The following is a 24,327-nucleotide window of genomic DNA, read 5'->3' on the forward strand; positions in this document are numbered from 1 at the left end:
GACACATTCACCGTCATTTAAACTACAAACTACAAATTGACAATTGAATTTAATCCTTTCTGCCAAAAATTTTGAAAGGAACAATGTAGGTAAACATTCTAATAATAACGACATTTTGTTAGGAAATTTGAATCCAATTGTGAACGCTCTTCGTAAATTTCAAATTGACAGTTGTTTTAAGGACACATTCAAAATAAAAGTTTTAGATATAATTTAAATAAATGTAACTGTGACGTATGTGAAGTTTCTTTTACTTAAACTTTCCTTTAAACTTTATTTACTATGACGTCAACATTTTCGTTCTGTCAGCTGTCAAAATAAAATGTTATAAATAGCATTGCCTTAATGCGTCATTATCAGAGATGGCAGATTAGATTACGTCAGGTAATCTACTCGCTAAACTACGTGTAGTTAATTGGATAAACTACACGTTTGATTTGTTTCATTTACTACCCTACTTTTGTTACGTGTGCTACCTCAAAAAAAACGTTAAATTTCGAAAAGAATTAAAAAAAAAAAAACAAGTGAATAAGTAACGACAAACGAGTGAAAAACACTACATAAGGAATTCGAAGTTTTATAAAAGAAAAATGCAAATTTAATAATCATCTGTTTTATTTTTGTCGTTCATTTAAAGAGTACGGTACTTTTTGATGCGATTTATCAATTTGGTGGTTGAATGGACATTTCAAACTACGTTTTGACGTCTACCGCTACATCTGCTACATTTAACTACGTTAACTACATTTAACTACATTAACTACCTCATTTATGTAGTAGACGTAACAAATGTAGTTAATCAAGAAAAATCGCATTTCTGCCATCTCTAGTCATTATTTATAAGTTTGCAATCTCTCTCCGATTCGAGATCTGAATAAGCTGTCATGTTGGCCTGGTAGCATAGTTTAATGATTTCACGAAACTGCATTCCATTGATCGAGAGCAAATGAACTAAATTATTTTTTGAAATGACGCTTTCGTTAGATTAGGTATTCAGCTTGTAGAAGTGCCTTTTTAGAACAATGTACTTTTAATTGGCCTTTTGACAGGCCACAACGAAGCAAATTTCCAGAGGTAAAACCAATCAATTTATTTTTGATCTAAATCTGTCAAAGCACAAATTGCAATTTTTTTGCATTTCATGGGCCAAAATAAATTGATTTATTTTTGATTTTGGATCTAAACAAAATATTTTGTCCAAAAAATCGAATTCGTGAAAACTAGATCCACTGGAACACACTCGAACGAGGTGTCAATATTTAAGTTACACTATTACTTTTGTCATAAATAACAAAAACAAGAGGTTTTCAATTGACAATTGAATTGAATCCTTTCTGCCAAAAATTTTGAATGAAAAAATGTAGGTAAACATTCTTAAAATTGGAATCACTGAGTCTGAATGTTGGTAGGAAATTTAAATTAATTTGTGAAAGCTCCTCGTAAAATTCAAATTGACAATTTGGGCAGTGGTTTAAGGACGCGTTCAAAATAAAAGTTTTACATATAATCTAAATAAAGGTAACTGTGACGTAAGTGTAGTTTCTTTTACTTAAACTTTCTTATAAACTTTATTTACCAGCTTTTGGGTGCGGTTCTATGACGTTAACAATTTCATTCTTTCAGCTGTCAAAATCATTAGACAGGTTCAGACAACATTAGGAGCTTCAATTGCAGTCAACTTCACTCTTTGAACTTAAATTTTGACCAAAGAAACAAGTTAGTTTTTTAAGTTTCATAAATTTCAAATTCAGAATATTACTTCAAGTTCATAGTAAAAAACTACCAAAATCATTATTGTCTACAGAACACTCCTCAGACTCGCTACAAGTTCATCACGATTTATATTTTGTATCGCTAAGCAATATTACTTATTTCTTTTCCAAATTTCCCAGGAAGCATTTTACACGAAGCATTAAATGAAGGTGTGCAGAAAATAAATAAATCATAGAGTAATAAAGTTAAGCTTTCGGTTGAATGAAAAAACATGGCCAATTGTCATTTTGACATGAATTGACTTGACTTGATAGTTAGGGAGATTTTTCTTGACTAACTTTCCAGTCAACTGTCCAATAAAGATGCCTTAATTGGAAGGCAATTTTTTGACAGCTGGCCAATCAGATGCTAGAAACTTTGCCTTACTTGCTGGCCAATCAGGTGCTAGAAACTTGCCTTACTTATATCGTGTTTCATTATTTGGAAGTTTGCAATCTCTTTCCGATTCGAGATCTGAATATATGAATGTCTTCAAAATGGAAAATAGTGTTTGTTAAAAGAAGATTACTTTGTACAATTAGTTTACAAAAATAATAACTACCCAGTTTGAAATTTTGGTAAAGGAATGTTTAAGAGCTTTCTGCTTCAATTCCAGATGCAAATTTATCTTTTTTCTAGAACCAGGAATTGTCTTATAAAAACAACATAACTTGAACCATCAAAAGCACAGTGACGAAAATTAAGATTTTTCTTCATTTAAATTCGGGCCTTTACGTGACACTTAAATTAATTGCTGAAGTGTCAACAGTTCGCCTGCCAACTGACGGTGATCACGTTGGGCTCGTTGGAGGCGACTTATTTTGACGTCTCATAAATGTATCTCCAGACAGAAATCAAAAAAACAGAATGAACATCGTCGTTGAACGTATTTGATTGAAAAAGTCTTTTGTTGGAAATGTTCAAACAACATAACAGACTTAAATCTCAATGTTAAGAAAGTAAGGAGTCTATCAGTCTGTAGTTTCCAAAAGAATTCCTTTTTGAAAAGTTAAATATAACTACAATTTTTCAATGTTTTTTATTATCCGCTGAGAGTATTTATAAAGATATATACACGCCATCTAGATGTGTGCTATTTCAACATTTTATATGTCCCCTATTTTTCGCCCAGTTTTGACAGATGAACACTATTCTGAAACGTCATTCAACGACTTACTTTGTTTAGGAGTCGATATTCAACGAATGAACGCACTGAAATCGTTTCTATGTTTCAAATATGCAGGTTCATTTTTAGTCAACATTTAAAATAACTTGATAAAACAGCGGGTTTCCTTTGTAATACATTTTTAATCTTATAATTGACATTGACCATAGGTTATTAAAATCCACCAGGAAACTGCCTTACACTCTCGCTGTTAATTAGTAAAACAAAGAATCTATTAACTTAGTCTTTTTAAATTAAAATACTTGTGCTCATCTACGACTAAAGATTATTTTTAAATTTTTGTTTGAATCTTTCTGAGAAAATCACATAACAGAACTAAATAATTTCCATTGTGTCAAACTACTTGTTGCATTTATTGTACTAGATTTATCAAATGCACTCATCACAAACGCTTTGATAAAAAATGCACATAACATTCAGTATGGGAACTTACTACAGTACTCGTAACTATGGATTTATTCAAGATCACACAGCATGTCCGAATGATCAATCAATAGCAATTATTATTGAGATCGAGATCGAGATCGTCCGCCGCCCAACTTTGGCTATATACAAAAAATTCACAAAGTGCGAGGTTATTCCATATAGAAAAAATATATATAAAATACCAGCAGCAGCGGGACGGCAGCAACATATTTCTGCAATGAATTGAGGCTTCCAATTGCATTTTTTTTTCTAATCAATTTTCTATTAAGTTACACAAAAATTGAGATAGAGAGAAAAAGAACACGGTCTCAATAGTAAAGTACATGAACAAGAATATCATATATAAAGTGCATATCGATCGATATACAGGGTGTCTAACAGTAATTTTTCACCAAAAACTTTACAGGTAATTTTGTTCGTTTCCGCTTCCTTTTTAAGTAAAAGCGGTGTTTTATAATTTGAGTGTTCGTTTTTTAGAGGTATAGAATTTTTAGGTGGCAACACTATTCTAACTGATGGTAATTTTGACAGCTGTCAAGTGATTATTTTTAGTTTGGTTTAACATTGCAACATGAAAAAACTGACGTCTGTTCAACGAGTTCAAATTTTCCCAAAACAATATTTCATTTGATCCCAATTTTCATAAGCAAATGTTATTTAGCGATAAAGCTCGATTTTGGTTGAATGGATAAGTCAATAAACAAAAGTGCCGTATTTCATGTGATGATAATCCTCAAGTGTATGTTAAGACACCGTAACATTCACAAAAACTGACTTGTTGCTACAAATTCAGTGGCAACCAAAGACCTTTTGGCAACTAGCACGAATCAAACAAATTGGTTCAAATATGCTGGTTTTAAAACTTTGTCTTTTTTATATACAATACAGTAGGCAATTAGATAAGTTAAGCTTACATACTTTTACCTCGTGGCGAGTAGGGTTCAGGTTAAAATCAAATGACAAAGGAAAAGGAAGTTCGAGAATGAGCATTAACATGACTATTTGGTATACTTTAGGCCTTGGTGGAATAATTGGTCCGAACGTCCAAACCAAAAATTATATTTGCTAACGTATTTTCTGAAAAAATTATAAAGAAGTTCGAACAAAAACATTAACAACCCCAAACAATATTTGTAAACCGTTAACCTCATTGGTTAAAATTTCGTAAAGTTTAATAAAAGATTCCAAAAATCATATAAACCGTTATAACTTGAAAAGGAAGCGGAAACGATTAAAATTACCACTTAAAATTACCGCTTAAAATAAATCTCCAGCGGTTCTGATGGGTCACCCTGCATTATGATGATGATGGTGCATTCTGTTGTTGTTTTTTTCAATGTGCGATGGTGTAGTTTTTGACCCATAAAATAGGTCGATACAAATAAAATGAAAATAAATATGTACAAACCTCTCGTCTTATCAGTAGTTAGTTGGTGCAGTTCAAATAACGTACATTGAAACTGTCATATGGTGTATTTTACTCGTAAAACTAGGCTATGGAATTCTCTAATCAGTTCTTTTCAAAAATGACAATTTGCTTAGAAATTTAGAATTTTACAAGAAACTAAACTAAACTCCGACTCTAATGAACTGGTTTAAGCGTCAAGTAATGATTTGTTATAATATTTTACTCTTTAACAACAAAAGTTGTAATGGTGATTTACGAAGATCTTAATGACTCATAAATATATTTTCAAGGTTACAAGAAATATTCAAATATTTAATTGGCAGATCTTATTTTAATAAATCCAAAATTTAAAAAAATTAAAAAAAGTTACTTCCTTTAATCCACCACATGAATAGGTTTGTCACGATTTCAATATCGTATTCTTAACCCCATTCCCACTAACATGTTGAAAACATTTAAGTTTAGCTTTAAGTAAATTGTAATCTTAACCTTAACATTTAAATACGAATAAACGTAACGTCATAAGTATGCGTTTCAGGACCTAAACTGACACACAAATTTAAGGAACGTATTAATAATTTTGAAAGATAAATAAATTCACATTAAGCTTTTTGCACAAACAGAACAATACTTTTTTTAAAGAATTAAATTGTCCTGGATTCAAATATCGTCTTATAATTTTTCTATTACATCAGGTTTTTAAAATATGCCACTTTGAAAAGTAACAACAACCAAAAGCGGTTTTTTCAAACTTAAATAAAATAATCATTAACAATGGATCATATGATGATTTTGCAGGGTTCAAATCCTTGCCTTTTAGATACAGTAAATCCTAGTTTCTAGAAATTTTCATAAGTATTCATTTAACTCCGTATTAAGTTTTGAGAAACTTCGAATTCATTGCTTTCATTTGAAGAATACGTTTCGGAGTATTGTAAAGAGTTCATTTTCGAATCCGAACTTTGATTTTGATTGTCCAAAATTGATATATGTATGTATTTCAAAAACTTGATGTTATGATTCGTTACTTAAATAAAATACTTTAGAATAAATAGTTAAGCGTTTCATTAATCTAAGAACTTTTGAAGGTTCAAAATCCTGTTGAAACCAAATGTTGCCAATATCCTTGTCCTCCTTTTGTGAACAAAAATTCGTTCAACATGGCCCGATAACAATCGCCATTGGCTGTAACAGCCACCAAACAGTGACTCATTTTGGGTGCATCGGCTTATCAATGTATGGGTGCGAGTTTTCTGTGCCCCAAATGCCACAATTTGTTTACATACCCGCCAAGATCAAAATGGGCTTTATCTGAAGAGATGATTTTTGTTGGCAAAATCGGCATCTTCTCTAAGCGTTTTCCCAGTATTGTTCAAGCGTATAGGTACACAACCATATTCGTTCAGCGGAAGGATAAAACTTATTATCTGTCAAATCAGACATGAGCTAAGTGTTACCATTTCTGAAATAAGCACTAGTTAAAAAAAAAGTTTAGATTGTGGACCCTATATTTAAAATTAAAATATTGAAAACAGGGACTAAGGGTTTTGAAAACCATCACGAATTTAAATGAACAAAAAAAAAAAAAACTTCATAAATTTTTTTAAAGATATGATTTTGGATTCGGGTTTGAATTAAGAATTATTCACATGTGTACAAGACCAACGAACGAACAAATATTCGTCGATTTTGAAATTTCGCGAATGGAGTTTGACAAGGAGCCACAGCTAAACACCATTCACCACTCACATTTTGTCATTCATATGTCGTACTACTATTTTAAGGGCATTACTAGTTTAGGGCCATTAAAACCCATCAGTACAGTTTGATTGATTGCTAGAAACAAAAACTTTTCAAATCAGTTTAATCAATCGATCAGTTTTTAGCCTTCGAATTTTAAAGATTCCCAAAAACAAAAAAAAAGAGCTGGGGAAGCTACCCACACTGATAACTTCCCACAGTGTTTTACGTGGCAAATAATAGCTGATCAAAAACAGCTGAGATGTCAAAAAAGAATTCATAGGTATCCAAGAATTTCTGTTGTATGTAGGATTCTGACACAACAGCTGATTCACCACATGGTTAAATTTCAAGAAACTTGAAAATTGATTTCAACTTTTTGTATTTAAAGAAGCTTTTTGTATTTTTAGACGAAGAAGAAGCTATTTACCTCCGAATTTCAGAAGGTAATTATGATCTATTTTTTTAAACTTCAAAATCGGCTTATTTTGTCCTCGTCTTGTAGATGACTAATTTGCTAGGACAGTTAAATTATCCATTAAATGTTTTATCTTACAACAATTTTGACTTCAAACCTTAATGGCTGAATCACAAACACGCTTCAGCTTCGGCTTCGTCTGCGTTACGGTGGACCTGCTTTGAGGTTGCTTTGAATGACATTCCTATTATTTCATCCCTCCAAAGAGCAAATATTTTGTTTGTTGACATTTTTTTACAGCTGTTGAGCTGTCAAACAAAGCAAATGTTCAGATAATTGAACTAGAGCTTCCGTTTGGAGTCACATTACGTTGCATTACGTTCTTTTCCTTAGGATTGTCAAACAAAACGTGAGGTCGAAGCTCCATTGTGATAGCATGCATTGAATTCCTATGGCTGAACTAGTAAACGTCAGGCGAAGCCGAAGCTGAAGCGTGTTTGTGTTTCATCCATGAATGTTTCTCTACTTTTTGTGAACAGCTCAACGTTTTTTTTATTTTTTGACAGCTATCCAACTCGTTCAACAAGGTATCTAAAAATCCACCTATCCAAGATACCCTATCTAACACGAGATTGAACGCAGCCAATGAAGATGGAGAATGCACGCTGCTCTATCAAGGTTTGAAAGGATTTCACCGATGGTTTTGATTTCAAAAAAGACAAGGTTTAAGACAAGGCGATCCTCTTTCATACGACTTCTTTAACATCTTTCTGGAAAGAATTATGTAAAACTCAATCGTCTAAACTTGAGCCACAATCTTCCGATGGGTTTTAATAGTCCGTCCAATAACTCGGATATGCCGATATTAATAACATAATTGGAAGATCAAAACGGAATGTCAGTGGTTTCTGAGTATTACAAAGAAAGCTGAAAAAATGGGTTTAGTGGTAAATGAATGAGCTTATGACCAAGCATAAGCTGTTATCCAGACAAAGCTTCATTATGAAAAGCTATAACTTTGAAGTAGTTAAGGACTTTGTCTACCTACTTACAAAGACGCCACTATAAATTCAGACAACGACACCTGCGCTGAAATCAAACGAATAATTCTTTGGACTAAGAAGGCAATTGAGTAGTATAAACTTCTCTCTCGAGCAATTCAAGTCACTTTCTGAGACACCGTTTTTCATTTATGGAGTCTAGGCTTGGGCCTTGTCAAGGCAAGATAAGAAGGTCTTAGTAGGTTTCGAGAGAAAAATTCTTGAGGTGATTTTTGGTCCTGTCTGCATAGATGGGGAGTGGATGAGAAGATAAATAACGACGAGCAATTTAGGCCTTACAGCAACATTGACCTATAGCCAAAAGAATTAATGAAGACCGCGACTGTTATAGGGAACACCTGAACCAACTTGGCGTACAAAATTGAAGAAAGCTAGCTAGAACAAAGTTGGCTGCTGGCCCATATTGGTTAAAGCCCTGGTCCGTAGCACCACTTTAAGCAAGTTAATAGTTTTGTATGACAACACAATGTTTAATATAAAATTTAACTGAAATCGATAGCGTCATTAGTACTACCTTGGCTACAACGAGGTAGTGGTCCGAGTCGATGTTAGCTCCTGGGAAAGTTCGGACATCCATGATGCTGAGAGCGTGTCTGGCGTCGTTCGCAATATGGTCAATCTGGTTGACGGTAGATTGATCTGGAGAAGTCCAAGTTCCTTTGTGGATGTTGAGGTGTGAAAAACGCGTACTGGCTACCATGACGTTTCGTGACGCAGCAAAATAACGTTAGGTATTGGTTCGTGAAATATTTGGTGCCAACAAAATGTTAATCATCAACAAATCTACTCACTGCGTTTTGTTTTAAAACCTTCCTGCATACTTTTATATTATTATCTGTAAAACAAGATTTATTTGAATTCAATATTTCTGCGGGTTCTCGAGATATGGTCGTCGTAAAAAGTTATACGGAAACGTTGTGAAGAATTGGAAAATCAATTTGAAAATTTTGATAGTTCCATTTCTAAGTATAAATAAAACGTTTATCTTATTTTGCCGATATGGCAAAAAAGTGGACATCAGAATAGGAAACACAAACGAACTCAAAATGTTAAGTATTTCGAAGTTGTGTGAAAATCCCTTTTATCGTTCGGTGTTTAATAAACAGGAGCACTGCGTAAGCAGAAAGTCTCAACTTGATACAAACAAACTAAAAATAAACCTCCATTTATATGTTAAGATGCTTTTTTTTATTATTGAGTAAACTATTTAGTCTGAATTATTATTTGTCTAACAAATTTGTGATGAACAAAATAAAAGAAAAATAAACAAAAACAATAAAAAAAGAAATACTTCTGTGAAAAAGGAACATTATCAATTTGTTTGAATTTTTGTTATTTACAACAACAAAATCCTGTTTCTTAATAAATCCTACCTATGCAGTTTTATTTTTGCATAAATACATGAACATACATACTTCAACTTATGTATGCATTTAATTTAAATTTTAATGTTAATTTGCATTAAATATAAATTCTTCATAACAACAGCGTTAAAAATTAAAAAACTAAAAGAAAACGAAATACTTAAACAAAAATTATGCATGTAAATTAAAATTTAATAGAAAAACGCAATGACTTTGAATTTGAATGAATAGTTATGAATGAGAGCGTGTGTGTGTTTGTGTGTTGAGATGTGTTTTTAAATATTTGATTTGAATAATGACGACGAATTCGTTTTTCTTAAATACCACAGATACGAGAGAAATAAACAGAATTACGAGAAGGCGCACTGCGCCGCTGCCGCTTCATCATCGGTTGCATCGTACTCATCGCTGGACTGAACCTCCTCGAGGAATACCTCCTGCACATATTCGCCCTCGGGCATTACAAATGGTATCCGAGGTGGAAGGAGTTCCTCGATCTTCTTCATCACCTCCTCGTCTGCAAAATAGTCTGGGGGCATTTCCACGAGGAAGGATATCATAAGATCTCCCCGTTCGAATGGATTGTTCTTTTTGGGCATTCCTTCGCCCTTGATCAACTTCATGGAACTGGGTTTGATTACTTGGCCAGGCTCGGTGCGGAATACCAACTCTCGGCCGTCCATGTGGGTGAATGAATACTCGAGGCCGCAAAGTGCTTGAACTAGAGAGATCTGCACATTGGGCATAAGTAAGTCGTTGAGCTTGCGCTGGAATATTTCATGTTGTTCTTGTTGTAGAATGACGATGAGGTGCCCTCGGTCGCCCTTCAAGCTCTGATGGCCTTCAGAACGGAAGGGGATCTTCTCGGCATGCTGCATGCCCTTCTCGATGGCAACCTCGATGCTGGTATCCTTTTCGATAAGACCCTTGCCCGAGCACTCTTTGCATTGAAATTCCTCTTCAAGAAACTTGCCACGTCCATGGCATACATCACAGCGCTGCAATTTTAAAAATCAAAGTTAGAATGAGTTTTTATGTAAGTAAGAAGGGTTGAATGAAAAACCTACCCCTGATACTATGATGCCCATAGTTGTGCGGTAGCCGAGGCCTCCACAATCAGCGCAGGGTTTTTCTTTGCTGGTATCACCCCCAGTGCCCGAGCAGTCAGTGCAAACTTCCATGCGGGTATATTCAAGTGTCTTCGACGGATTTCCATTATACAGCTCTTCTAGGGTGACTGGAAGTGCTATCTGCAGGTCATTGGTGCTGCCGAACGAGAAAAATCTGGCGAAGAGACTCTCAGTGTCCATGCCACTGCTGCTGGCACCCTCCTGCAATCCCTTGATGCCATATCTATCGTAGATTTGACGTTTCTCGGGGTCAGATAGGACTTCATACGCAAATGAAATTTCCTTAAATTTATCACCTGCCTCTGGATTCTTATCCGGATGAAATTCTTTAGCCAATCTTCTGTAATTCTATTATTTTTTCATACAAAACAAAAAAAAATCTGTGTTACAAAACTTTTTAGCCAGAGTGTATTGTGGAACTCATTTGGAGTTCGCCATTTTTTCATTTGACTTTTTCCAATTATTTTTTTTCCGTTCACACTAAACAATGAACAATTTTTCCTTTTATTTTTCTTTTGTTACGTAAACAAATACAATTGATTTTTATAATTAAGTAAATTATTTAAATTATCTAATTAACGATTTACCTTTTTTATTTCAGCATCTGTTGCATTTTTGCCAACTTCTAGCAAATCATAAAGTGAGACATCGTTTTCGTCCATCACAAATTAGCGCTCTATTTAATTTTGTTTTAGCCACCGAAATAAGACTAAATGTATGGATAAACGAGTTTAGAGTTTATTTGTTTAGATATGAAGTTATAAATATTCGAAATTTTGTTTAATTAGCGAATGTCTGGCGATTTTTCTGAGGAAAACTGGAAGATAAACCAAGAAAATTTATGGAACTCTAAGCAATCTGTCAAAAAATTTGTACTGTCGTGTTTTGACAGATAGTGTTATAAGGCGGTATTTGTGGAATGTGGATTTGCTTATTATGTTTGAGGTTGTATGTGCACTTTGATAGTGCTGAATAGAAAATTGTTTTAAAAACTGTCATTTAGTGTATGACCAACTTTAGGTAAGAGAATCAAGTTGAATAAATGACTGGATTTGTGTTAAAACTAAATTTTAAACATTTGTTACTTGGCTTTCAACTCTTTTTTAAAAGATAAGTTTTATGGGTTTTATGTCGATCAAAAATGTAAAAGTATCATAATAAATAAATAAATTAGTTGGTGCACCAATCCATTAGGACCTAGGACCTAGTGACCTACAACTTTTAACCATTCCTGTGTACGAGTAATGTTATCAGGGTTAGGGGGGACATACAGTTTTAAGCCGAATTCGAGTGGCTTATTTAAGAAAGATGACAAGAGTTACTCTTAAGGGATTTGTCAATTCCTCGCAAGAGGCGTACCTGTGGAAAAAAAAAACTTTAGGTGACACCAAGCCCTTTAAAGTGACAGTCCTATACACTAACCATCACGCACATAAAAGTTGTAAATATGTCAAAATACTAACTTTCATTTCTTAATTCTAACATATATGTGACTTCTTTCCTTTAAATTTGCCTTATCTACAGGCTCTAGCTACGCTACAAGGCTATGCAATCATTGTTTCTTAACACCAAATCAAAATTGTTCTTTCACTTAATAAATGTGGAATTTCTGGTCGATAAAAACTTTAAAGAGAATTCAATTACATTTTTAACCTTCAACCTTAAACTTTGAAATTTTTCAAATTAAATCTCGAATTTAATTTTGAAGGGGATAAAAGTCAAAAATCTATAAGAGACTATCTGCAACTCATTATTCATCTGTTATTATCATCATAAATATAAACCAAATGACATTTCAATCAAATGAAAACATTTGAAAGATAATTAGACCTTTTTTGTTATTCTGTTAGAATTACAAAACAAAAATTAGAGCTGGCAAATAACTAAGTGAATTGCAATTTTTGTTATTGACTAACAAATCTGTTACGAAATGTAAGAAATCTGAACACAAAAAATCTTCTAAAAATCACATTTTTGTTACATTTGATCAAGGAAATGTTCTAAATCGGAAAATCAAAGAGGAAGAAAGCAAAGCAAAGCTTTTCTGACTTTTGGGTGGTGAATTCTGTATATTTGTTTGACTGCTCCATGACCAATTATAAGGAAAATTATCACGAATTCGAAAAACAAACAATAACTTACAAAAAATATTAAAATTAAAAAACCTGTTCAATTTCACCCCAGAATAAACAAACACTCTAATTTGTATGCACTTGGCAGTGCCCTCATCTATTTGACAGCTTTCCATTTGCAGAACGAACAGATTTTGGTCGGCCATTTTTGTGAATGTCAGCCATCACGTCATTTGTAGTTTAGTTAGTGTGTGTCAAGTAATGCAGAAAAAAGTCAAAATATTAAAATTAAATTCCAAATTTCACCAATTTAATTAAATTCAATCAAAATAAAAACACCATCAAAATGGAAAATAATATCCATATAAACTTAATAACACAACATTGCGATAGCACGTCTGCAATCCAATCCACAATTCACACAACACTAAGTAACCAAAACAATTATTCTCCCGCTGAAAAGAACGACGCTGAAAATGTTTCCATTTCCATTCCCACAAAACACACAACACTCGCTGCTGTTGTAGTCGATGGTAATGCAAACGAAAATGCAAATGGACAAGAAAAGGAAGCAACTTTTATTGGGCCTTTGTTGGAAGCCGAAGCAGACACAACAAATCAACAAGAATTGATGGCACGTAATGTTTTTTCTTCGGCTGTTGTTCCTGTCGAAAGGCAAATGGACAATAAAACTGAATCTTCTGTTGGTGTTGCTGTCGCTGGCACTGCTGCTGCTGCTGCAGGTGAAGAAGATGAAGATGACGACGAAGACGATGCCAATTATGAAACAGACGAAAGCGATAATAATTCATCCGATGATTCGGACTTCTCCGATCTGAGTGGACTCTCCGAGGTGTCTGGACGCGAATGGAAGCCAGTCGCAGCAACAAAACCCATAAATTGGGTGCAGAAGCAAATTCACTCGGGTGCAAATCCGAGGGATTTGTTATCGCAAATTCTGCCCAATGGTGCCGCAGCCTCACAAATTGCTCCCGGGCTGAACGATATGACATTGTGGCGCATTTTGGCCAGTATGCTGTCCGAACCTCCAAGACGCCGTAAATTGCGCACCGTAAACACATTCAACGATGTTATTGACTTGGTGAAGGCGTCCAAGAACATCATCGTTCTCACTGGCGCAGGAGTTTCGGTGTCTTGTGGAATCCCAGACTTTCGGTCCAGCGATGGAATATACAGTCGCTTGGCCAAAGACTTCCCAGATCTGCCTGATCCGCAGGCTATGTTCGACATAAACTACTTCTCCAGGGATCCACGGCCGTTCTATAAATTCGCCAGGGAAATCTATCCGGGACAATTTACGCCGTCACCTTGTCATCGTTTCATCAAATTGCTCGAGTCAAAGCAGAAGCTTTTACGCAATTATACACAAAATATCGACACATTGGAGCGTGTAGCGGGAATACACAATGTGATCGAGTGTCATGGGTCTTTCTCGACTGCAAGTTGCACTAAATGCAAATTCAAGACAACCGCTGATGCTATTCGCGAGGATATATTTGCCCAAAGAATTCCCGTCTGCCCCAAGTGTCAGCCAAATGTTATGCATAGTTCTGATGCCTCGGATAGTGTGGCTGAGGGTGATTTGAAGACAATCGTCGAGAATGGAATTATGAAGCCGGACATTGTTTTCTTTGGCGAAGGTGAGTGTTGTTTTATTTTAATATCATTTCTTCTCTTTTTAAAATGATAGCAGCAAGGGATGAGGAAGGTTGTAGGTAGGTATTTATTTATTTATTTATTTACTGACGAGCTTATCCGAGTTTCGCAAGCATTTTTAAAAATTGTACAGTGACTCCCACGATAAACCGGTTACAAAAAATGAAAATTTTTTGCAATTCAAATTTACTTTGATTATAATTTAGAAATATTTAAACTCAAATTAATTTAAAATAAACAAAAACAACAGTTTAAGTCATTAATCGGACACTCATTGTTCTTGAAATGTAGTAACTCGGTAATAGAACTTTATACGTCAAATAATGACATTTAAGGAAGTTCTGAAAATTGGTCTTATTGTGTAACCAGAACGTCAAATCAGTACAATAAATTATTGCGAATGCTGGTGATGGTAACTTACATTTTGTAGAAGCTAAAATAAATCAATATTTTGAAGCCCTATTTGGGGTCAGTAAACTGAGAATACAAGATAATTACATGTTCTACCAGGTCAACGACCTAAGACACACCTTTTATTCAGCAAGGCTTTGGTTATCGCATAACTGTCTTAAAGTGCTTCAAACACCTTGAGGAAGTTATTAAATTGAAAGGACACGCAACCAAGCACTACAATTAACGCTCATATTAAGAGTTTCATGTTTTAAGTTTTACAGGAATTTGATTTCGATGTAAATAAAAACAAAATAACGCATTATAAAAATAATAATTTGTTTAACGTTGAAATCAAATTTCTGAGAGACTTAAAACTAAAAGAAAATAAATTGCACAACTGGGTCGCACAAACTTGCTCCCGAATCTAAACATTGTTTACAAATTTACGATCAACCAAACAATAAGGTTTACAGTTTGATTTTTAAGTTCAATATTTCTGTAACTATACACATAAGATCTATTAAATGTTAAGCACATTAAAAGTATATCTTTTTATCTTTTATCGTCATAACATTTTGAATTCTTCCTACATTTGGAAGAATTTAGACAAACCGCTTTTGTCCTTAAAAAATATTAGAAAACGTCTGGATTATGCAAAAGAATATGTACAAAAGCCAACAGTTTTGGAATTCGGTTATCTTTACAGATGAATCGAAATTTAACATATTTGGGTAGGATGGCCAACGTTTTGTATGGAGAAAGCAAGGTACAGCTTTAGATCCAAAGAATTTGAATTTTTACAGTAAAACATGGTGGTAGAAGTTAATGGTGTGGGCTGCCATGGGAGCAAACGGTGTTGGGAGTTTGGTGTTTGTTGAGGGAAAATATTCTGCAATCAACAGCCGCAAAATTAGAAATTGGAGGTAGTTTCTGTTTTCTTCACGACAATGATCCCAAGCATTCTTCGTTTTTTGGTTCTATCAATGCCTAGAAGGTTACAAGCAGTTATAGATTATAGAAATCTTTTTACAAGATTGTGTTTTTTTTTTTATCAAAAACAATGAAGTGTACACGTTCATTATTGGTTTGTTAAAATGGACTATTTTTAGTTTTCTGTATTTTTTCATTAAATAAATAAACGTTATTTATTTGCAATAAATTTCTTTCCCTGTATATGTTTTTAAATTTATCTATAAAATAAGTTTGACTTTAAAAATTTAATTAATTAAAAAAAAAAACTTGAATTAATTAAGCCACTATTAATATTCGCTTTACATTTCATTTTCGTAAAGAATGATAACCCATTTTCTTCTTTGCCATCATAATGTTATGTTTGATTAAAATTTATTTCGAATTTTTGAACGAATGCAATACTTGCTATTTGAGTGCCCGTGGCATGATTTTTAGTGCGTTGGACTGTCATGCAAGGGGTCTTGGGTTCAATCCCTGCCTGTGTCACCTTAATTTTTAAAAAATAATTCGCAAGTACTGCCTCTTGCGAGGAATTGACAAATCCTTCAAGAGTAATTCTTGTCATGAAAAAGTGCTTTCTCAAACTAGCCGTTCGGATTCGGCCTAAAATTGTAGGTCCCTTCCATTCCTGACAACAGTACTCGCACAGAGGAATGGTTGAGAGTTGTAAGTCACAAGGCCCTGGTTCACAACGGATTGGTGCGCCATCCACCCCATTTGATTTTAAATACTTGTTCCTATATGTAGCAAGCATAGATTGTTTTGGATAAATTTCGAATTTTTATATTTCATGTGTCCGGTTAGTCGTGGGAGCCACTGTATTTAGAAAGGTAGGTAGGTAGTATCTAACCCATGAACCTAACTGTCGTACTTTGGTAAAAGTATTGGACTAAAAGTCGATACAAATCTTTTTTCTTTTTTGATTCTCTGAAATTATAAAAACCTAGAGTCCAACAACTTCAATTCAATGAAGAAATGAAAAATGTTCAAAGTAGGAAAACAACTCGTCTAGTTCAATGACTTTAGCATTAAAATACTTACACTTGATTTTAGGCAAAAAGGTCTTAAATTACACCGACTCAATGAACTTAAGACGTTAATATCAAAACAAATATGAATTTTGTCTGTCTTATTCTCTAAAAACTAAATTAATTCGTTATTTGGCAATATTTTTAGATTTAAGTTGTAAGTATTCAACAAAAGATACAAAAAAAAAGGTGTTAGACCAAATCAAAGACCTTTTTGTCTAACGCCAATTTGGCATTGATGTCATCTATTTCTTAACGTTACTACCCTTCTGTAGATTGAGCGTTAAAATAGCGGAACTTTAAGTCTCATTTAACATGCCTCTTCATTTGTCCCCTTCGCGTTTTGATACGATCCAGGTGCGAACCCTACGGTTTCGTGCATCCTGATGTAGAAGGACTCTCCATCGTTCATTATTTAAATATTTGAAATATTTCTCTTTAAAAATGTCAACAAAATGAGAAGATAGTTTTCGAAAACCTTCGCGAATTAAATGAAAAAAACATGAATTTAACATGAAATATGGAATCGGATTTAAATAAAGGCCAGTGTTATGGAATACAACGTCGTTAAGTGGCTGCCTTAACTTGCTTCGTAACAGCGGATTCTGTCTCTACAATTTTTCTAGTTGATAGTTTCGATTTAGAAACATTGCTTGGATGTTATTGGGCTTAAGTGGGTGACTCTTTTGTAGATTGTTCACATAACATTGGTCCTACACGGAATTCTACAAGAATCAAAAATTAAGCGAAGTAACTTAATATTGCCAATCCAACTGATAACAAGATTTGGGAATTTTTATATTCAAAAATCACTTGTGACATGGGATGGATCACATGACCGACTCATCATCCTGTATAAAACACAGGACGTGCAAATCCATGTTTTCAACTTCAGTAAAAGAACAAGTTTAAAAGGACCCTTAAATCTAATCAAAACTTCGTTTCCAACCTTGTTTTTGGAGAAAAATTGTCCAACAATGCCATCACTTTACAAAACCTCACAAAAATGTTTTTGTCTGCGGATACATTGTTTTCTCGACAATAACTCGTTAGATTTCCGGTCACAAATGATGCTGCACTTTGGTTAACATAATGAAATAATGTTTTTTAATAATTGCTCACATTCTAAGAGTAGACTTTACATTCGCGTAGTACGGCTAGAAAACGAATCTCTGTTGGGAAAGGTAAATCGCCGTCAAATTGTATGGAAAAATCTAAAAATTTCACTATGTCACTGTTTAGATAAAATAGCGGTACAAAAAATATTATGTTACTATCACCAATCATTTTAATACACTTTTTCCCAAAAATGTTCGTACAGGTGATTCTTTAAAATAATAGCTAAGGTGTTTAAAGAAAAACAGATTTTTAACCATTATCTTTTCAATTTTGGTATTGTTTATTATATGAGGATTATAAACAATACAAAATAAATTAGTAAAAACTTCATGGAGAAAAAAAAATGCAACAAATTAGCCAAAGTATGAAATCAAAGCTCAAAACAATTGCACGTACAGTGATAAAAAACTTAATTATATATATGTAAGTTTTAGTAGCGAGTGTGATAACCTTTCGCTTTTATAACATTCTGAAGGCGATTCTTCATAGAGAGAACTAGTTTTGAAGTGACTTCCGGAGAAATTGTGTTCCATTCTTCCAATATACCGGCTTTTAGCGGGTTTTTATTACTTATTTTTGATTCTCGGACCTTTCTTCTTAAATAATCCCAAAGATGCTCAATGAGGCTAAGGTCTGGGGATTGGGGAGGATGAGGCAATTGCGATTTAACATTATAGAGAAGCCACTCCACTCCACTTGATGAATGTTTAGAATCGTTGTCGTGCACAAGTAAAAAGTCGTCTTTAAGGCCAATTTTTAAAGCGCTGGCTTTCAAATTTTCTTTTAAAATTTGTGAATATTTGTTTTCATCTATTGTTGTTTCTATAAAAACTAAATTTCCCACTCTATTTGACCCATAGCTCCCCTGACCATAACATTTTGCCTCCATGTTTCACCGTTGATTGCAAATTCTTCACATCTAATGCTGTGTTTGGTTTCCTCCACACAAATCTGCGACCGTCCGACCCAAAGACATTAAACTTGCTCTCGTCAAGGAATAACACATTATTCCAAAAATCATCTGGTTTCGAAACGTATGCATTCGTATAGGTCAAGCGTTTTGAAACGTTTGCTTTTGATTTATAGGGTTTATTTATGTACCGTGCGATCATTATTTAAATTTGAATTTATAAAGTTCCGAACAGTTTGAGGGTTAAGCGGTATTCCATCATTTGCTTGAAGGTCAGCAGCTTTTTTAGGAGCACTTAACTTGGAATCAGCCTTTACCATTCTTTTAATTTTTCGTTCCATATGAGCGTCTAGTATTTTTTTCCGACCTCTGCCTGCGACCACTTCAAAGCTTTTATTTTTCAAATAATTTTTTAATACATATTGAACTTTAGACTGTGGTCTAACAATAGTTGACGATATATCAGCATAACTTTTTCCGTCGTTTCTTAGATTAAAAAGTAGTTTTTCTACTTCAAGAAGTACTTTTTTTATGAGAAGCCTCCATTTTCAAAATAAACTTCGCAATCTTAAAAAAAGAACATTGAAAAGATCAATACACCACGAAATATAAAAACCAAAACAAAAAATAAAAGAATTTAATAAAATAAATCCTCAAGTTAATATCAACCTGGAGTGAAGAAACTGGCTCCTTAAATTTTTTGTATATATTTTAGGTTCGAGTTGCAATTTATGTTTATTACCTAGGAAAACTATGTGCAGTGTTTTTAGATACAAAAACTCACCCCATTTATCATCAAACAATCGAATTATTTCATACCAAACTGTCTGTGTAGCTTAATTTAACAATAAAAATAAATCAATCCTTAAAAAACTTTCCCCCTTTACTCTCTAGGTCTTCCTGAAGAATTCCACACAGTTATGGCCAGTGATAAGGACAAGTGTGATCTTCTCATTGTCATGGGTTCTTCCCTTAAAGTTCGACCAGTTGCACTCATACCCAGTTCAATTCCAGCAAGTGTACCCCAGATTCTTATCAATCGCGAACAATTGCGTCATTTGGAATTCGATGTTGAATTGCTTGGAGATTCCGATGTTATAATCAATCAATTGTGTCACAAATTAGCCGAAGATTGGACCGATATATGTTTCGATCAGACAATTCTAACCGAAGCAAAACACCTTGCTCCCCATGCACAAGTTGTCGCCGTCGAAGATGAAGCTGTTGTTATAGGCAGCCTAGATACTGACACACAATCTGTAAAATCTTCCACATCAACTGATACGGCTTTACGTTCGACAGGCTATTCAGATTCGGGTTTTGAGAGTTCGACTTCGTCGATGATCCAACCGATGATGATGGGCAGGCCAGAGGATATGCCATCGTGCAGCATCCCGACACGGGCTAATTTCTGCGATATACCACTGTTCAAGGAACAGGAAGATGTTGCCGCTATAACAAAGATCAAACATGGAATGCTTGATTTGGTGGACAATCGTGAGGAGGAGGGCTATGAGCCGGGTATTGAGGATGAGGAAAGCGAGAGTTTCAGTTTCGATGGGAGGCTACAGAAAAAACCAGTTAATTACAATTATCGGCATTTGTCCATAGATTCGTCGAAGGACAGTGGCATTTGCGACTCCTCAAATTCGGTGTCATGTGGAATCGCAGGAATAGGAAATGGTATTGCTGCGAGTGAAGTTGGACGTGGGGCTGGTTGTGGAGCCTCGAAAGAACAAAACAGCATGATAACTTCAATAGAGTGCAGTCCTTCGACGACCAGCAATCGAAGAAACTCCAATTGGACTCGGAACAAACGATCGAAACGCCAAACTGCCGCCGAACGCTTGATCGATGGAACCTTCTATTGTCACGAATCTACCTGTTCGTATATATTTCCCGGTGCACAAGTCAACTTGAGCTCAGATTCGGAGGATTCCGACGAAGCCGAGGAGGACTTCGAGGATGAGGATCAACTGTCGCCACTTATGACCTCACCCGAAGATCTACCCCCACCGGAAACACCTGTTAAACAGCCAGCCGCCAGCAGATCAAGTGTCAGCCCATCGCCTTCATCATCGTCGGTGAAACGTGAAGCCCCCAATGATATAGTTTTTATACCGGCAGCAGCGACAACGCTCGACAATGGCCCGCCAATCAAAAAGCGAAGGAATGTTCTTACTTGCTGCAGCAACACCACCACCACCACCATAAACAGCGGCAGCAACAGTAGTAATGTGATTCCAGCTGAGTTTGAGTTAACTGCTGAGGAAGAAGTGCCTCCGCAGATATAAGAAGCCCGGTCGCAAGTTAAATGTCTTTTTTTATATTATTTTTTATTATTTATGAAAGTTTCTTATATTGTCTTTAATTCTCTATATTTTTTTTTAATTAATTAATTATCAGCCTTAAGTTAATCGCGGTGGCATCGGGCAGGTTTGTTTTCTACACACATCCTCTCGATTTAGGAAAATTACAAATAAAAATAAAAATAAAAGCAAAACTAAAAAAATCAAAACAATTATGTTTCAACAAAAAAAGAAAATACAAAGCAAAACAGTGAAGTTTATTCTTAAATTTTTATTAATTCTACCAATAAGCTTTTAAGGAAAACTACAAAAAGAAACACATATATACGTTCAACAAAACAATCTCTCTGAATGTCTCTCTCTGCGTTTTCAACATCATCAAAAAGCAACAACAGCAAACAAAAATAATAATAGCACAAATCACATACAAACATAATTCAAAAACAAGAAAACAAAATTGATTCGTTTCGAACCGATCCGAAGCAGACAGGCAGCAAAAGGAAAAAAAAAACAATTTTTAAAAATATGCAGTTTAAAAGTTAGTTTAAAAAATAAAACAAAAATATATATATAAACAATTTAGAAGGAAGAAAGAAAAAACATAAAATAAAATATACTTATTATCAATGTAGTTAAATGTCGAGCAATCTTTTACAAAACAAAAAAGAAATTAATAAAAATTATATGTATGACTTTTTTTCTTAACAACTACATATTTTGTTGTTGTCGAATTATTTTTCTTCTTTTTTTTCCAGTTCTTATATTTTTTAGATGTTAAATAAAATAAATATTAATAATTATATATAAAAAAAAATATAATTTCTTTTTTGTTTAGACTTTTTTCCGATCCTTTCGGGGAAACGTTTAAAAAATAAATATTAAAAATTTATTAAAACAAACAAAACAAAAAAAAACATGAATATTGATGTAGCTGTATTATTTGTTATAAGTTATTTAAAAAACAATGAAAATCAAACAGAAAACAAAAACACTAAACAAAAATCTTATATAATAACTACAAAAAATTACTAATCAACTCGAGTGCATTTCTTTTGTGGGGCGTGATCTTAATTTTCGCCAAGTGCTCTTTTTCTTTTAGTTTTTGTCTTTTTTTCTTTAAATAATTCGAAAAAATAAATAAATAAATTCTTTCGTTTTGCTTTAAAATATTTCGTTTGAAAAGTTTTTCTTCTTTATTTTGTACTCTCCTCTCCTCTCTTTTATTTTATTGGTTCTTTTTAATAATATTTTTTTTTTATTAATTTAAAATTAATAAAAGAAACACCGAAAATCACAATAACTAAATTTTTTTGTTTCTAGTTTACACACAAAATATAATATTATATGTATACATATTTGCTTCAATAAAAAGAAATATATTATTTTTTATAAAAACAGAAAAATTGTAAAATGTTTTGAAAATTTTCTTTTTCTTTACAGGGAGAAAAATTATAATATTTTCAGTTGTTGTATTGTTGTTTTGAATGGATTTGTGGATTGTCTCCCATCCCCTTTTTCTCTCTTTTTTGATGAATAATGTTTCAGCATTAACAAAGTATAAAAAGCTCAAAAGAAGCTTAACACTTGATGGCTACTTGAAGAACAACCAATTTTTTTTAAAAGGACGATGGAAGGAAAATTCAATGCTTTGAACAGCTTGGTAGATTTCTTATCGTTTAATATCCTTGGTTTCAATAACTAGTTTATCACAATAGGGGGAGGGAGGTTTAATGAATAAAATAAAAAAGAGTTATTAGAATGTTGAACGACAACCGACAAATCGCATTTAAAAAAGGGAAGTCTGCTCTAGACGCCCTTCTATATATTGACCATTTTGTCTCCCCATCATTGTCTGAACTAATGCCACCATTCTCAGTCTAGATTTCCAAAAAGCCTTTGATAGAATCAGAGCACATGTTGTTCTTAATCAACTATTAAAATGGAAAATCGGACCAAATACATACAACCATTTCTTTCTAACAGGTAATTCCGAATAAAATATTGCAACATCTACTCAAATCTACACCAACTTAAGAACGGCATCCCCCAAGGATCTCCACTATTAGTTGTGCTATTCATCATAGCTTTTAATGAAGCAAGCAATATAATAGACAGCTTTCATAAGTCGAACACTCACTCTATGCCGACGATTTAATCATTTTTTCGAAAATTAAAGACCTCCAAGAATTGGGAAATATGTTTACTTCTATTATAAATGCTATTCTTCAGTGGTGTAATTTACTCCATATATGTAAAAAAACAACTGTACAAAATTTGTTGAAGTCAATTTAAACAACAGCTGTATAAAAAACGATGATTCTTTGAAATTTTTTGGTATTATATTCGATTCTAAATTTAATTTTAGACCCATTGTATTTATATAAGGATAAGTTTAACTGCCAGGGTTAATATGATTAAATATTTGTCTTCAAAAAATAGCTTCGCGAACATAAATACTCTTATAAATTTAACCAAATCCGTAGTGTTATCAAAAATTGATTATTGTTTACCAATCTACGGAAAATGCTCCAAATCATCTCTGGGTCTTATCACAACACCTTACCACTCAGCCACCAGAAGCTGCATGAGAGCCATACGTTCAACACCCATCATTAATATATTGACTGAAGCTGGGCTTCCTCATTTAAAGGACAGAATTGACTTTCTCACGGCCAAAATAATTACAAAAATAAACTGTTCATACAGAACATCCATCCATCCAGAAGTCAAACAAAATTTGAATCGAAAGAGACATCAAGGAATCCAATCAACTTTATGTAGGGCACTCACGTTCGCAAAGAACTTTGATGTTCCGATCAAAACTACGCAAAGAATAGCCAACCACCTTGGAACCTTCGAAGTAACACCATAAACACCGAACTTTGCAACTATCGAAAAAAATTAACCTCTGATGATATGTTCAAAAAGCTTTTTCAAGACATCGCAGAAAATTACAAATCTCTTGGATGGAAACTACTTTTTAAAGTAGCGTCCGAAGAGGATACGTACACCTCGTTTGCTGTTGTTGGCGCCAAAGGTTCCTTTGTCTCCAAAGGGATACTATCCTCTCATACATCCACTTTTACTGCCGAAGGTTTGGTATATACCAAGCGATTACACACTCCGAGAAAAGAAAAACGATCATATTTTCGGATAGCCTTTCAATTATAAAGGCTATAGAAAACATTTCAAACTCGATTGTAATAGTAGAAACAATAAGACACCGTCTCATCTTAAATCCCGAAACTTTAAAAATCAATTCGATTCCCGGCCACGTTGGAATAAATGGCAGTGAAGCAGCTGACGCAAAAGCCAAATCAGCCAATCAGCCAAACTACAACCACTCATACAAAAATCTAAAT

General features: G+C 33.9%; 2 protein-coding genes across 2 annotated transcripts; one reads left to right on the forward strand and one right to left on the reverse strand.

Annotated features, from left to right (window-relative positions):
- Window positions 1-9,156: 9,156 nt before the first annotated feature.
- On the reverse strand, window positions 9,157-11,336 carry LOC129949045 (dnaJ homolog subfamily A member 2). Its single transcript, XM_056060256.1, has 3 exons — window positions 11,073-11,336; window positions 10,423-10,833; window positions 9,157-10,353 (listed from the first exon to the last, which is right to left on the reverse strand). The coding sequence occupies exons 1-3, from the start codon at window positions 11,145-11,147 to the stop codon at window positions 9,706-9,708; spliced, it is 1,134 nt and encodes a 377-aa protein (XP_055916231.1). The 5' UTR covers window positions 11,148-11,336; the 3' UTR covers window positions 9,157-9,705.
- Window positions 11,337-12,766: 1,430 nt separating this feature from the next.
- LOC129949034 (NAD-dependent histone deacetylase sirtuin-1) lies at window positions 12,767-22,368 on the forward strand. The gene is made up of 2 exons (XM_056060242.1): window positions 12,767-14,218; window positions 19,551-22,368. Exons 1-2 carry the CDS (start codon window positions 12,904-12,906, stop codon window positions 20,948-20,950), a joined length of 2,715 nt encoding a protein of 904 aa, XP_055916217.1. The 5' UTR covers window positions 12,767-12,903; the 3' UTR covers window positions 20,951-22,368.
- The last annotated feature ends 1,959 nt before the right edge of the window (window positions 22,369-24,327 follow it).

The sequence above is a fragment of the Eupeodes corollae genome, chromosome 3 (genome assembly GCF_945859685.1).
Source record: "Eupeodes corollae chromosome 3, idEupCoro1.1, whole genome shotgun sequence".
Classification (NCBI taxonomy): domain Eukaryota; kingdom Metazoa; phylum Arthropoda; class Insecta; order Diptera; family Syrphidae; genus Eupeodes; species Eupeodes corollae.

Bases quoted from the DNA above. Each gene is read 5' to 3' on its own strand.
- LOC129949045 (XM_056060256.1), bottom strand. From the start codon at position 11,147: ATGGACGAAAACGATGTCTCACTTTATGATTTGCTAGAAGTTGGCAAA. The intron at 10,834-11,072 runs GTAAATCGTTAA...AAAAAATAATAG, and splicing joins CAGATGCTGAAATAAAAAAG to AATTACAGAAGATTGGCTAA. The intron at 10,354-10,422 runs GTAGGTTTTTCA...TTAAAATTGCAG, and splicing joins TGGGCATCATAGTATCAGGG to CGCTGTGATGTATGCCATGG.
- LOC129949034 (XM_056060242.1), top strand. From the start codon at position 12,904: ATGGAAAATAATATCCATATAAACTTAATAACACAACATTGCGATAGC. The intron at 14,219-19,550 runs GTGAGTGTTGTT...TTTACTCTCTAG, and splicing joins CATTGTTTTCTTTGGCGAAG to GTCTTCCTGAAGAATTCCAC.